This window comes from Dreissena polymorpha, chromosome 4 (assembly GCF_020536995.1).
Source record: "Dreissena polymorpha isolate Duluth1 chromosome 4, UMN_Dpol_1.0, whole genome shotgun sequence".
In the NCBI taxonomy this organism is placed as follows: Eukaryota; Metazoa; Mollusca; class Bivalvia; order Myida; family Dreissenidae; genus Dreissena; species Dreissena polymorpha.
This window is the reverse complement of record NC_068358.1, coordinates 140289376-140303161: the sequence shown is the minus strand read 5'-3', so window position 1 is coordinate 140303161 and position 13786 is coordinate 140289376. Positions and strand designations below refer to the sequence as shown.

The window sequence follows — 13786 nt, the reverse complement described above, 5'->3', positions numbered from 1 at the left end:
CATTAAATTCTGATTCATGTTTAGCATTACTCGACTAAAAAAAGGACCCTTTTAGTTCTTAAATATCTCTTTTGAATAAGCTTCGCCAGAGGAATAGTTAATTCACTGTCAGAATCACGTACTTTCCCCTTTTTCACATAAACTCAATGACATATATTGCTTTACTTCAGTTCTTTATCATCGTTTTTTTTATCTTCTGTGATCAATGGCTGATGAATACTATATCCTTCTGTATTGATCTTGGTAGCCACAAACTCTGGTATGTTTTCTTCTTCAATTTCATCACTGAATGGTTCATCCAATATGTTTAAAATCTCTTCCCAGTCTTCTTCTGATATTGCCATGCTGTAATGAATGTTTTAGGACAGCTTTAGGCACATATTGCTTCAAATTGTAGGATGCTGATTTCTTTCGAAAATAATTCGGACTTAAAAAACTCTTGGTAAAAATAATAAACACCACTTTGGCATGTTAAACTTTTATTTGAAAAAAGTTAATAGATGTGCAGCTTTTAACATGCTTTTTAAACTTTCAAAGTTTAAAGAACTGCTTGAATGCTATAACCGGCTTTAATATGTTTATAAATTTTAAACGATAATGACTTTGTAATTTGCACTTTTGTTGAATTTGTGACATTCTGCCTATCTGGCATGTTCAACCCCTTGTCTATATATCATATATCATATATGATTTTTTTCTAGAATTGTTTTTTATGCAATCCCAAAACTTTGTCGGGTGCCTATGAATAAAAACACTTACCCAGCGTTATTTTCTATTTTGGAAACCAAGTTCAAGAAAATGGCCGATCTAATGTTATGACGTCATATATAACTCAAATCATTCGGTACCCCTCGCAGATAATAATAGTACTGATCCGATGTTTGACGGGAAGGGCCGAGAATGTGCGATTTAACTTAAATATGACGTAATTTATCCGAAAATAATATATTGACCGGAAATAAATGGGTTAAAGACCTTTTTGTTATGTTTCGTGACTCGTAACTGGAGGCTCGTAAATGGTTTATAGATTCAATAAAATCGTCAAAATTACGAAATAAATGATAACAGTTATATTTTCAGTTAAATATAACCCTCCTTTAAGTCATTAACATAATTATTCCTAGTAGTAATACTACTACGTGTATTTGTTTTTATATTATATGACTGTCTCGTAAATGGTTTTTCAATAACTTAGCTATTTTGTTAAGGCATTTGCCATTTAATTGTGAAATAGAGTACACAATTAGACCGGTAAAGAATAGTTTTAGCTTATGTATATGATGAAATGTTTTTAATTAAGACATTAAAACAACATATTGTTACAATCTCAGATATTGTAATGCACTTTAAAACAATGCCTCGTTACTGGTTGCACTTTTGAAGACATCCGTACATTATCTTTTTTTTTTAAATAGTCACTTCTGTCAAAAATCTATTTCTTATCGAGTAAAGACAGCTTATTTACATATTTTGAAAAGTAATACACTTTAAAAAGCTGACCTTTTTTTGGAAGTACAAATAACGAGCACATTTTTTTGCGCAGACATACTTTTTCTGTCAATTTATGATATCAAGACAATATTTAGGTAAAGTTATAATGGCAATTAACTATTCATGTCATATTTTTTTCTTTTATTGTCATTTACTTCTGTCTAAAAATGCAAAATTACATTGCAATTCATATAAATATTTTATTGTATGCTGCATTAAAACCCGAAGACATCAATTGTCGCACATAAGCCGGATTCACTCAGTGCATTTATATCGGGCGGAAACCGACGTAACTCATGTCGAAAAATGCGAAATAAGCCAGATATTTAATTCTGAAATCGAAAAAGGCTGTACAGTCGAATTCGCCAGCATGTATATCATGCATGTACGATGTGAATCTAAACTTAGTTTAACGGTTCATTTTAAATTCCTGCAACGATATATATTCATACGACACACGAACACTAACTCAGGTCCTAATAAAAAGACGAATGCTTCGGTTATTGCAATCTCTTGCACGACGGTTACATTACATTCACCTCTGTGATGGGCTCAGAACGGACTACTGATATGAAAGCGTCTCATTCATGTCATGATCATTCCAAGTGCATTCTATACATAGATGGTGACGTCACTACGTTATTGTCACCTCTATACTTAGACGCATCACGCACCTCCATTTGGAGGCATTTATGACTACGACACAAAGAAGTCCGCGGATGAATGAAGAATTTGCTTTATAAGTAAACATTCGTGCTTTGATTTAAAAGTTAAGTATTATTTTGTTCAGTCTTACGGTTTTATGTTATTATCAATTAAAATTTTCGTTAGTTTTCAACAATTCCGCTCTTTATTTAATTTTTTTAAACTGTACTTTCACTTTTGGTTGTATAACAACATGTATCCTTTATTGACGAAAGTTTGCAATGAAATAGCGTTTTCAAAACCGCTTAAAAAGTTTCAGAAGGTGTGTCTGATGCATGTTTTGAATAGACACAATGTCATAGCTATATTGCCGACTAGTATGGGAACAATTTGATATTTCAAGTGGCTCCATTTGCATTGCAAGAGAAGTTCAAATTGACTTGTTCAGTTTGTTAAATTTTGACACCCTAATTATATATCTTTTTATAAGTGCCTGATAGATTTTTTTCTTTAAAAATTGAGATCAATGAAAAATTTAGTAAAAGCACTGCATTGATTTTCTATGGTGGTCATTTTCAGTGGAATAGTATGTTACAATAAAACAATTATAACTATTATATTAATGAATTTAGATTAGGTGTCATCTTTAAATGGGGTAGTGATTCATTATATGAGATTAGCACATTATATAGTTGAAAAATAAATAACACTTTAATGACTTACCATAGTAAAATAAAGTAGCATAGAATATGTTGCAGGTCATAAAATGTAAAACTGAAATTGAAGAAGCTTTAAAAATATTTAACACTGACAACACTGTTGGTTTTCAAAAAAAAATCCTTCCTATCTACCTGCCCTAGTTTTTGGGGGCAAATTTAAATATTATTAATATCATTGAGTTAACTTATTTAAATATCAATATCTTTTGTTTACATTAGCTTATTATATTATTAATAATGAAATACTTTGCAAGGAAAGTCCAATTCTGTTTTAATTAGTCTTAATTAGCTACTATTAAAATTGAAAATATCAGTGACATCCAATACTTGGATTATATGCGTATGAATGCATATTTTCTTTGACAGTTACATAGTACCCTATTCAATTGGATTAAAAACAACAAATAACTATAGTTCCACAACCCAGCCCAAGTTGACTCAAACTGAATTAATTCATCAATTGATCCTATTTAATTATATTAAAAACAACATGTGTAAGATTTTTAGAATATCCCATGTATTCCTCTAGTATTCCTCTAGTACACCAACATGCCCGTCTTACTAATGATTTAAATGCACTCCTTAAACAGTTTAACAAAAATAATGAATGATTAATCCAAAGAAAACAACAAACAAGCTGCTTCATATAAAAAGTTAATTACATAAGATTACATTAGCAAAATAATCATTTTGATAATAAATCAAGATTATACTTCAACCAAACCATTATAAATTAATTGTGGGGTGGGGGGAGGTAATGTAAGCACTAAAACTAAAATGGGGGAAATGTCTGGGAAGGGAACATCTTGGGGGGGGGGCGTCCAGAATTCCTGCTAAGGGCGACAGTGTTGTTAATGTGTCTTTAGAAGAAAAAACTGAAGGAAAGTACTCATTGGTGTATGCCCATCCAGAAGCATTTCTGAGCATATCAATTGGAACAGCAATATTGAGTGCATTTGAAAGAGATATAACTGTTTCATGCATTGCCTTTGATGAAGCCCACATGGCCCTTTAATGGTAGCTTTCCTATTAGGGATTTTATACTTATTTTTTACTCCACAATCTAGCTCTTTTGTCATTAAATGAGAAGTTTTATTATCCAACAGGTTTTGTGTTTGAACCTCACAAATTTTATAATACCGAAGTCCCATCATATAATCATCATCACAATCAGCAGCAGCATTATCATATTCATCATCATCATCGTTAGCAGCAGCATCATTGTGTTGTATTATCAGAATTCAATACAAACACAACCATTACAACTCTTACTACTACTACTAATTAATTAATTATCTACTTCTACAACAGGAACAACAAAAAACAACTGTGCAGTTTTGAATAAATGAATTTTTTTTTTTTTAATTAGAGGTTAGTGACCTTGACCTTTGACTAAGGTACCCCAAAATGGGTGTGGTGCATATACATGTGAGGTTTCAATGTTATAGGTGGAAGCACTTTGATTTTAGAGCCGATGTAAAGGTTTTAGCACGACGCGGACGTCTGATGACGAGCTGTCTATGACAATACCTAGGGTTTTCCCCGAAAACAGCCGAGCTAAAATTGAGCGCCATATAAATTAAATGGAAAACATAAATATTATGTCAAGAAAAATAAAGCTGTAAAAATCTCACCTGCTCGTCTTTGATGTTGCAATTAGCACATTCAGCATTTTCAGTATCTACTAAATAAATATATGAAAGTGCCAAATGTCCAAGATACCATGACGTCCTCCTCAAAATGTTAGATCCTTCGAACTCCATTTATTTTATCCCTGATTAATCCTCTCACACATTAGGCCTACATGTAAGATTCCTTGTTATGTTCACAGCGTTTATTTTAAATCGTTTACGTTCTCAAATTTCAGGAGGTATTTAATTATAAATATTTATTTATGATTAAGATTTATTTACTATTTCGAAGATACAGTCTTGCAACGTGTTTAGTTAGTCTAAGTTACGTGTTTAGTGATTCTTACAAACAATAGACTGACATGAAAAGTGGCTCCTATTGAAGTACAAACTGCATCCAAATATATATTACAGCTGGCCCGGTTTTATGTGGCCTGTTTTTGATAATAATTAATTACCATTTTTCACTTCCGTGTTTATTATGTTTACCAACGCCATGATGGGAAAAAGTCCGTTTCCCACAATGCTTAGCGCGCATTCACACAGGTCAGTAAGACCGGTGTGACACAATGTTCCAAGTGTTCATCATTGAGGTTACAGTATACTAAACAATCTCTTGCACGACGGTTACATTGCATTCACTGCTAAAACGAAAACCATCTCATACCATGATATCTTATATCAGTCTTAATTAATTATTATAAAATTGATATGTTTTTTATGTTAAGAAACCAACATACATAAATACGTCGAAGCAATGCCTAACGTCACTCAATAAAAATATGTACAATTGTTTACATTTGTGAAGTGCGTGGAATGATTCCATCTGTGTAAATGGGCAATAAAATAGTTCCAACGAGTTGCATTAAAACTCACATGTTTTTGCACGATTTATCGTAAATTTAAAAGTCATATTTCTTAATTTAATGCATGCGGTCTTAAATATCCACTCAAATATACATTGAATGCGTTTGTTCGGTTTTACCTATTTGGTAGACAAAATGGCATGCTGAGCCTTACGCAGAGTTGTATGTGAGAGCAAGGAACGACAACTCTGCGTGGAGATTGCGGTTGTTGTAGAAAAATATGTACGTCACAATCGGCTAGATGCGCTAATTTGTCTTTGCTGCATTTTATGAAATTCGTCTCAAATTTATAATTTGCCTTGCCTATTTTATGTTATTGTAACATATTTTATCAATATATTACAATTTATCACATGTAAAAAAATCGTATAATATCGCTTTAAAAAGAAACGAAATTAAAAGTATTTCATATTGGTTCAGGTCATTTTCTTTCGACATGTGTGATTAACCTCTTCAGTTGTTTTAATGGGTATAATGTATACTTGCATTATATCTTGTTTTTAGCATTTATATTTTGCTTGATTTTTACAATCCGTCCATGTGGTATTGGCATTATCACGGTGATGAACGTATTCTTAAATAAAGATGAGATGTCTTTTTCTACGCCAGTCATTTGCTGAATGTATTGTCATTTATTCAACGTGCACTTACGTCTAAAAGGTATCATGTTTAATACTTGTTTCACTGACCAAATATTTAGAGTCGCATAAAAAACTAATTCATATTTTCCGCAAACCCACTTGTATCTCTACAATACAATCAACAATTCGCAAAAAACACCTCAAGACTCTTCAAACAATATAAAAGGCTACTATACAAAAAACTAAACAGTGTTTTTGTGTTTATTTTGGTATTATAAAACCCTTTTGTGTTTACGATTTTTGAGCGTATAGGTTCCTGTATGTACTAGGATAAAAATAAAAAATGAGTGTATCAGTATTTAATTGATTTCAATATACATGTAGTCAAAATAGTTTGAAAGATACAACAAAAATAAAGCTCACCGCGAACTAGATTATACAATTTATTTCAAAGTCGAATAGTGTCATAAGTGCATTGGATGATGCAATCTCATGTTTAAAAAGCTTCGTTACTAGTCTAACCATACCAGTTCAATAATATCTCACCTTTTACTTTGACATTTCTTATACTTAGTAATCGACTGTCTTAGATGGTAAATGTTTGGTGGTGCTAATTGAAAAAGCGTAAACCGACGAGAGCGTTTTAGCGAATATGGCGACCCTAGTATCAGATCAATGTTCATCTCACGGTTTCGATGCGCTTATATCACGACGTTCCCCGCCACGAAACAATCTTTGCTTTCGACTTCCAGCGAGAAAGAAGGTAACTTTCAACATTGTATTTAGTGTTTCTTTTTTTTAGTTCAATTTCATTTCAGACGTTTTAAGGAAGTTTTGTTCAAAGTGTGTAATATGCTTCATAATATTACCAAATAATGCCAAACATGAATGCTTTAAGTTACAAAATATCAAAAATAATTGTTTTAATGTATTTTATACGGTTTACAAATGAGTGAGTATTATATCAAAACAATACGATTTCAGAGTACTGTATTTGTTATTTTTTATGACAACATTTATTCTTAAAGCGAGATTATACGATTTTTATATGTTTAAATTGTAATATATTTATAAAAAAATATGTTACAATAACACAAAATAGTCAAGAAAAATTATACCTTGAAGACGAATTTCATTAAATTCAGCAAAGACAAATGAGAGCCCCGAGCCGATTGTGACGAAGATATTTCGTACATATTTTCCTACAATAACCGAAGCATTCGTCTTTTTATATTAGGATCGGAGTTAGTGTTCGTGTGTCGTATGAATAGATATCGTTGCAGGAAATTACAATAATCTGTTAAACTAAATTAAGATTCACATCGTACATGCATGATATACATGCTGGAAAATCGACTGAACACACATTTCGATTTCAGAATTAAATATCTGGCTTATTTCGCATTTTTCGACACATGTTCTTTTAAACTTTTGTTTCAATTTATATTGAAATATATATATATAATAAGTTTTTACACATTTTATATAAATTCATATATATTTGACAAAATCGTATAATCTCGCTTTAAATGAATTCTCATTATACCAGTTCAGTTTGTATTTTATCTGTAATGGATAAAAATTTATGAATCGATAATGCATATAAAACATTGACAATTGTCAAATATTTACACACATTTGCTGGATACTGAAAATGCCTTATTCTTGTACAGGTCAAAGGTTTGCAATCGTGAATTTCACAACAACATCTTCTGACGGTTGTGGCCATGTATTCCACAATGAAAAACGCTAAATCGAACAGCCTCTGTGATAACCGCAATCTAGTTCACGACCATCCAAGCAACGGCTTCGTAAAGCGACACAGCACTCCGTTGTTTACATCGGATCCGATCACTAAAAGTAAGTCAGATGGTTTGTCAAAAGATGTGAACCCAAGAGAAAAGACGCATTCGTTAGATGAACCGGACAACGTCATGTCACGTAACTTGATTGAATCGTGGTCTTTCCCGGACATTGCAGGATTACTGGAAACAGGGGATACAAAGAAGGGTTCGAGTTCGCCAAAGCAAAGTATGACAAAGGAGAAACCCAATGCTCAAGACAAAGCCCCCGAATTTGTCATTCCCAGCAGAACAACGCCACCTCGCAGCGCACGGCTTACGTCTCAGGGAGAAATAGCTTACTGGATCAAAAAGACAAACCCAACGGGGTTTTATGCCGACGTCGTCGAAGAAGCCGATGGAAAACCTCGAAAACCGGATTTCATGCTTCTGGAAAGGAGAAGCAAGACCAGGGAAGAAATAGAAGCGCTGTACATTTTGAAAATAGCCAACTGAATAGCGATTCAGTTAATGCTGCTGCAACAATATTATATTATTTATGTAACATAATGAACTTTAATGAGCTGCAATGAGACACATAGCAAAATCTGGAGGACTCACACAGTTCAAACACAAGGAAAAACAAAAACAATTCTGACATTTATTAGATTTAGAGTTTTATGGCATTTATACAGATTTTATACAAAGTTTTTAATTGTACATTGTGGACGGTTGAGTATGATGTGTATATGGTAATGTAATAGAGATATACGTTGTGTGCGGAGTGTTGTTTTATTGCCATGGATGCTTTCGTGCTTGTGCTTTTTAATATGTAGGATGCGTGATGAGTGTTGTTTTAGTGCCATTGTTGATCGTGTACTTGTGCTCTTTTTATTCAAAACAACATTAAAATTTCTCGTACGATATGTTCAAGTTCAAAGTTTTGAAAAAAAAATGTAAAATAAAAGCAACGGTGATATATAAGAGTTTTTAATTCTTGCAATTACCAATTTGAGCTGACCTTATGAGGAAGATTGACAACATTCCCTGAAATAGACCAGTCGTAATGTAAAAATAAGACGTAGACGTACCGGTATATAGATTTCAAAAAGCAATAAATGTATTAAAATAATTAATGTAATAAGCAAACATACACGTATTTTTAATTCCAAAGTTTGCTCTTCGATGCGCAAAGCGGACCAAAGCGTGATACCAAAGATCCTACAGAAAAACACAGCCCTGAGAGTTATGGAGTGTTTGCAGCTACGATTTTGAAGTAAGATTATGAATAAAGATTGGTTCACTTTTCATATCCCAGTAAACTAGAAAATCATGTGATTTATCTGTGGATTTAGAAATTCTTAAAGGTGCATATCGACGGAATTTCCTCCGAAGTATACAGATGAATAAAAACGATATATGTTTCCTCTGTTCATGCATACTAATATATTTATTATATTCGTGTATTTGTGAAATCATTAAGAGATGAATATAAACCAAACCACCACAGTTTTCGATACAGGCGTCCATTGAGGTGAAAAACAGGCCTATATAAATCGTAATTTCAATGAGAATTTCGCTAAACTGTAGTTCGTTATCGAAAAAGCGCATGCTATACAATGTACATATAATTCAAATCGAGTTTATTACTAATTTAATGTATACATGTGCGCCCCGCGTAAACAGGGTGCAGAATCAACGGGGTTTTCAGGGGTTTACACACGGGCTGGACAGAATGTAATAACACCGTTAGAACTTTATTTTTGCAAATATCTCAAGTTATTGAAATACATTTGCAAAAATCTATAGTTAATAAAAGACAGTTTTCCTTACAGTTTGTGTCGAGATCTTAAGGTATAAGAATAAATCCTTGAAAACGTCTGAAATCGGTGACACAATTTTACGTTGCGTGAAACATAACCGGCCATTAACCGTGTACAACGTATGCAGTAAATTTAAAATTTTTGAACAAGAACACAGGCTGAGTAAATACAGTAATTTTGATGTATTTCAAATTGCCATAATCAGCATAAAAATCTGTTTGTTATGCACTAGTTGAAATTCTTAAGAAAACTTGTTTTAAAAAGTAATATGAAAAAGCAACACGTACCGTCGTGTTAAATCCTATAAAGATAAAAAGTGGAACCCCAAAAAGTCACGTGATCCTGTACCTGGTAAAATGTCCCTGAAACAACTTCTTAATTATATTTTAAAAAAAACACTTAGTATGCCTAAAGTTAATTAACACAATACAAATGTGTCAAGCAATCACTAAATACATACTTTATAAAAAAAACTATTATTACAGGTAAAATTATAATAAAATGCCGTCGATATTCACATGCAGTCAAAGTTACAAACTTTAAAACTTTGATAATGAACCAATCGAATATGATTAAGAATATGAGTTACGTATTGTTAACTTATATGCTGCATTGTAATTCATATATCTTTTGTTTATATTTTAAAGCATAAGGACAATAAATAAACAAATTTGGTAAATTCATCAAAAAATATGTCTGACTAACATACTAAGTTCAATTATTGATCATTAAACTGACCTTTTACATTTGATTCTAATACTAGAAACATGAAAAGGGTTCAAAACGCGAGTTATAATTTATACACGAAGACTTAACAAGCTCTTATACGACCAACTGTTACACATGGCGGGATTTATGTCACCTTGAAGTAGATGTGTGAGATCTTGTGCATAAAAAAACATATGAGGTACTCACCAAGAAAAAAATCGAATGTGTGTATACACTCTTGTAGGTTTTTAAAACAACAAGAAATACTCAAATGTGTAGAAGAATCACTATATAAGATTTCTTGGAAAAACTCTTAAAGGGACCGTCAACCACGAATGACAAAAACAGAAAAGTTCTCATATACCGTATTTTTTTACAATTATTAGTTTTTTATTGATTAAAATATCACGACTGGTATATTACATTACTTGAAAAAAAATTGTTAAGTTTTCATATTTTCATATATTCGGTAATAACATTTTTTCGTGTTTGTGTACTAGGTAACTACCAGTTAACTATAAATAACGCAAGTACATTGATCATCATCGTCACGTAGTAAACCAAGGAATGCAAATTGTGCATGCGTAGTAAATTGTATATATACAATCTATTTGCGTTATTTATAGTTTGTATATCGTTATGTCACCTATATTCGCGATGTACTTTTGATTTCAAATCGCGAAATTCTATTACCGAATATACTGAAAATATGAACTTTTTATCAAGTAATGTAATACACCAGTCGTTATATTGTAATCAATGTAAACGAATAATTGTATTTAAAAATACGGTATTTTAGAATTTTTCTTTTTTCGTCATTCGTGGTTTACGGTCCGTTTAAATTCACTGCTGCAAATGCTTAAAAACTCAACTCCAGAAAATGAGCATGTGAAATTGGGTACTTTGTGTCAGTTTTTTACAACATACGCCGCGTTGTGGTCATCTATGTAGCAAAAGTATGATGCTGTTAGACTTCCACCTCCGCGCATATATTTGACTGGAACCAGCCTACCCCGTTTGAATCCATGTCGTTATAACCAACCACGTGAAAATGGTTGTTATTTTTACTTTTTTTCATTCAGATATTTTATTTTTCAATATCTCACCCAGCAGACTCTATGAAAGAGCAACGGCATACGGGATGGAGGTAAGCACGGAGAATTCGAAGATCATGGTGAACAGCACGACCAAAACCATTGCAGACATCAGCATAAACGGCGAGAAGCTAAAAGAAGTGACCCGCTTCAAGTACTCGGTCGCAAATCCAGAATTGCCATGGCGACCGCAGCGATGTCCAGACTGAGCAGGTTGTGGACAAGCAATTACATAAGCTTCCCACCAAGTACATGCTCTTCAAGTACCTCGTGTCTCCATACTACTCTACGACTGCAAGACTTGGACGCTTCACGCGGACACAGAACGCAGGATACAGGCATTTGAGCATAAATGTCTCCGAAGATTCCTACGCATCTCCTACACGGAGCAAAAGACCAACGATTAAGTCCGGAAGGAACATGACTGCAAAACTTGTTGGTCCACAAGAGCCCTTTTTGGCGACCGTCAAACAACGAAAGTTGGCTTGCTTTGGGCACGTCACCAGGCACGATTCTCTGTGCAAGACTGCTCTCTTGGGCACGCTAGAAGGAGGTCGACGTCGGGAGCGTCAGAAGAAAAGCCGGATGGATAATGTAAGAGATTGGACATCTTTTCTCATGAATGAATTACTCTCAGCAGCACACAACAGACCTGACAGGAGGAGGATTTCTGTATCGTCGTCCCCCATCCCCCCCCCCCCCCCCTAACGGCCAAACCGTTCAAGATATTGATGATGATGATTTTATTTTTTCGGAATAGCTGTTTAACCCAGCTTTTTATCTTAAATGACCTTTACATAACGACAACAGACCCGAATAAATACACTCAATTCATTCCTGATTTGAGTATAATCCCCACAAATTTTAGGGAAAGAAATAAATGAAAAACTATCGGTAAATACCATTTGTTTTGTATTGTGAGTTAAAAGCTACTGAAATTGTAAAGTGTCCTTCATAGAATGGAAATCATTTCATTATCTAGCCTCACATGTGTGAAGTACGAGTCATGCGAAAATGGTAGTTGTGCAATATGTTACCAACATAGCTCCTCCAGTCCAGCCTGCGCATCCGCGCAGTCTTGTGAGGATATGCATACTGAGGGGTATACTCAGGAGATACCATGAAACCTTGCTTGCTTTTTATAGACGAAAGCTAGTTCTTCTTGAATGCTATACATACGTACAGCTCAGCGACCCGGAGGGTCAATATAGCTGGGAGTTGTATTATTGCAACTAAGCAGAAAGCGTATCCCCTGACCAGACTGCGCAAGTGCCTATAGACCGATTTCGCATGACGCGAATGTAACAGAGTTATTTGAAGGTGAGGAAAGAAAATATGAATCGCATCTTTTAATATGCTTGTTATACATACCATTTAGTTTTTGTTGGTTTTAATTTATTTCGAAATTAGATTTGGTAATACTCCGACTAATTCATTTTAAGGTTATTTGACTGGATTTGGCCTTCATAACTAGTTTGGAAACAAATACATATTTCGTATTTGAGAGGATTTTTGCTTACTCATATTGCTTAACCCACGATGCAGAATAATCTCAGCAGTCACTTATGTGGAAAAGTCCAAGGTTGTGAATATGTAAGGCTAAAAATTCAAGGTGTGTTCGGATGTTGTTGACGTGTAGCCTACGCCATGTTTAGTACAATCAACGAAACCTGTCAGCTCTCATTCTATACATAGATGGTGACGTCACTACGTTATTGTCACCTCTATACTTAGACGCATCACGCACCTCCATTTGGAGGCATTTATGACTACGACACAAAAAAGTCCGCGGATGAATGAAGAATTTGCTTTATAAGTAAACATTCATGTTATGATTTAAAAGTTAAGTATTATTTTGTTCAGTCTTACGGTCTTATGTTAGTATCAATTATAATTTTCGTTAGTTTTCAACTATTTCGCTCTTTATTCATTTTTTTAAAAACAGAACTTTCACTTTCGGTTGTATAACAACATGTATCCTTTATTGACGAAAGTTTGCAATGAAAAAGCGTTTTCAAAACCGCTTAAAAAGTTTCAGAAGGTGTGTCTGATGCATGTTTTGAAAAGACACAATGTCATAGTTATATTGCCGACTAGTATGGGAACAATTTGATATTTCCAGTGGCTCCATTTGCATTGCAAGAGAAGTTCATATTGACTTGTTCAGTTTGTTAAATTTTGACACCCTTATTATATATTTTTTATAAGTGCCTGATAAATATATTTCTTTAAATAATTGAAATCATTGAAAATTTAGTAAAAGCACGGCATTGATGTTCTATGATGGTCATTTTTAGTGGAATAGTATGTTACAAATTACAATAAAACAATTATAACTATTGTATTAATGAATTTAGATTAGGTGTCATTTTTAAATGGGGTAGTAATTCATTATATGAGATTAGCACATTATATAGTTGAAAAATAAATAACACTATAATGACTTA

General features: G+C 33.3%; 1 protein-coding gene across 1 annotated transcript; it reads left to right on the top strand.

Annotated features, from left to right (window-relative positions):
• The first annotated feature begins 7588 nt into the window (after positions 1-7588).
• On the top strand, positions 7589-8630 carry LOC127876954 (uncharacterized). The gene is made up of 2 exons (XM_052422513.1): positions 7589-7793; positions 7914-8630. The coding sequence occupies exons 1-2, from the start codon at positions 7661-7663 to the stop codon at positions 8228-8230; spliced, it is 450 nt and encodes a 149-aa protein (XP_052278473.1). The 5' UTR covers positions 7589-7660; the 3' UTR covers positions 8231-8630.
• Positions 8631-13786: the final 5156 nt, after the last annotated feature.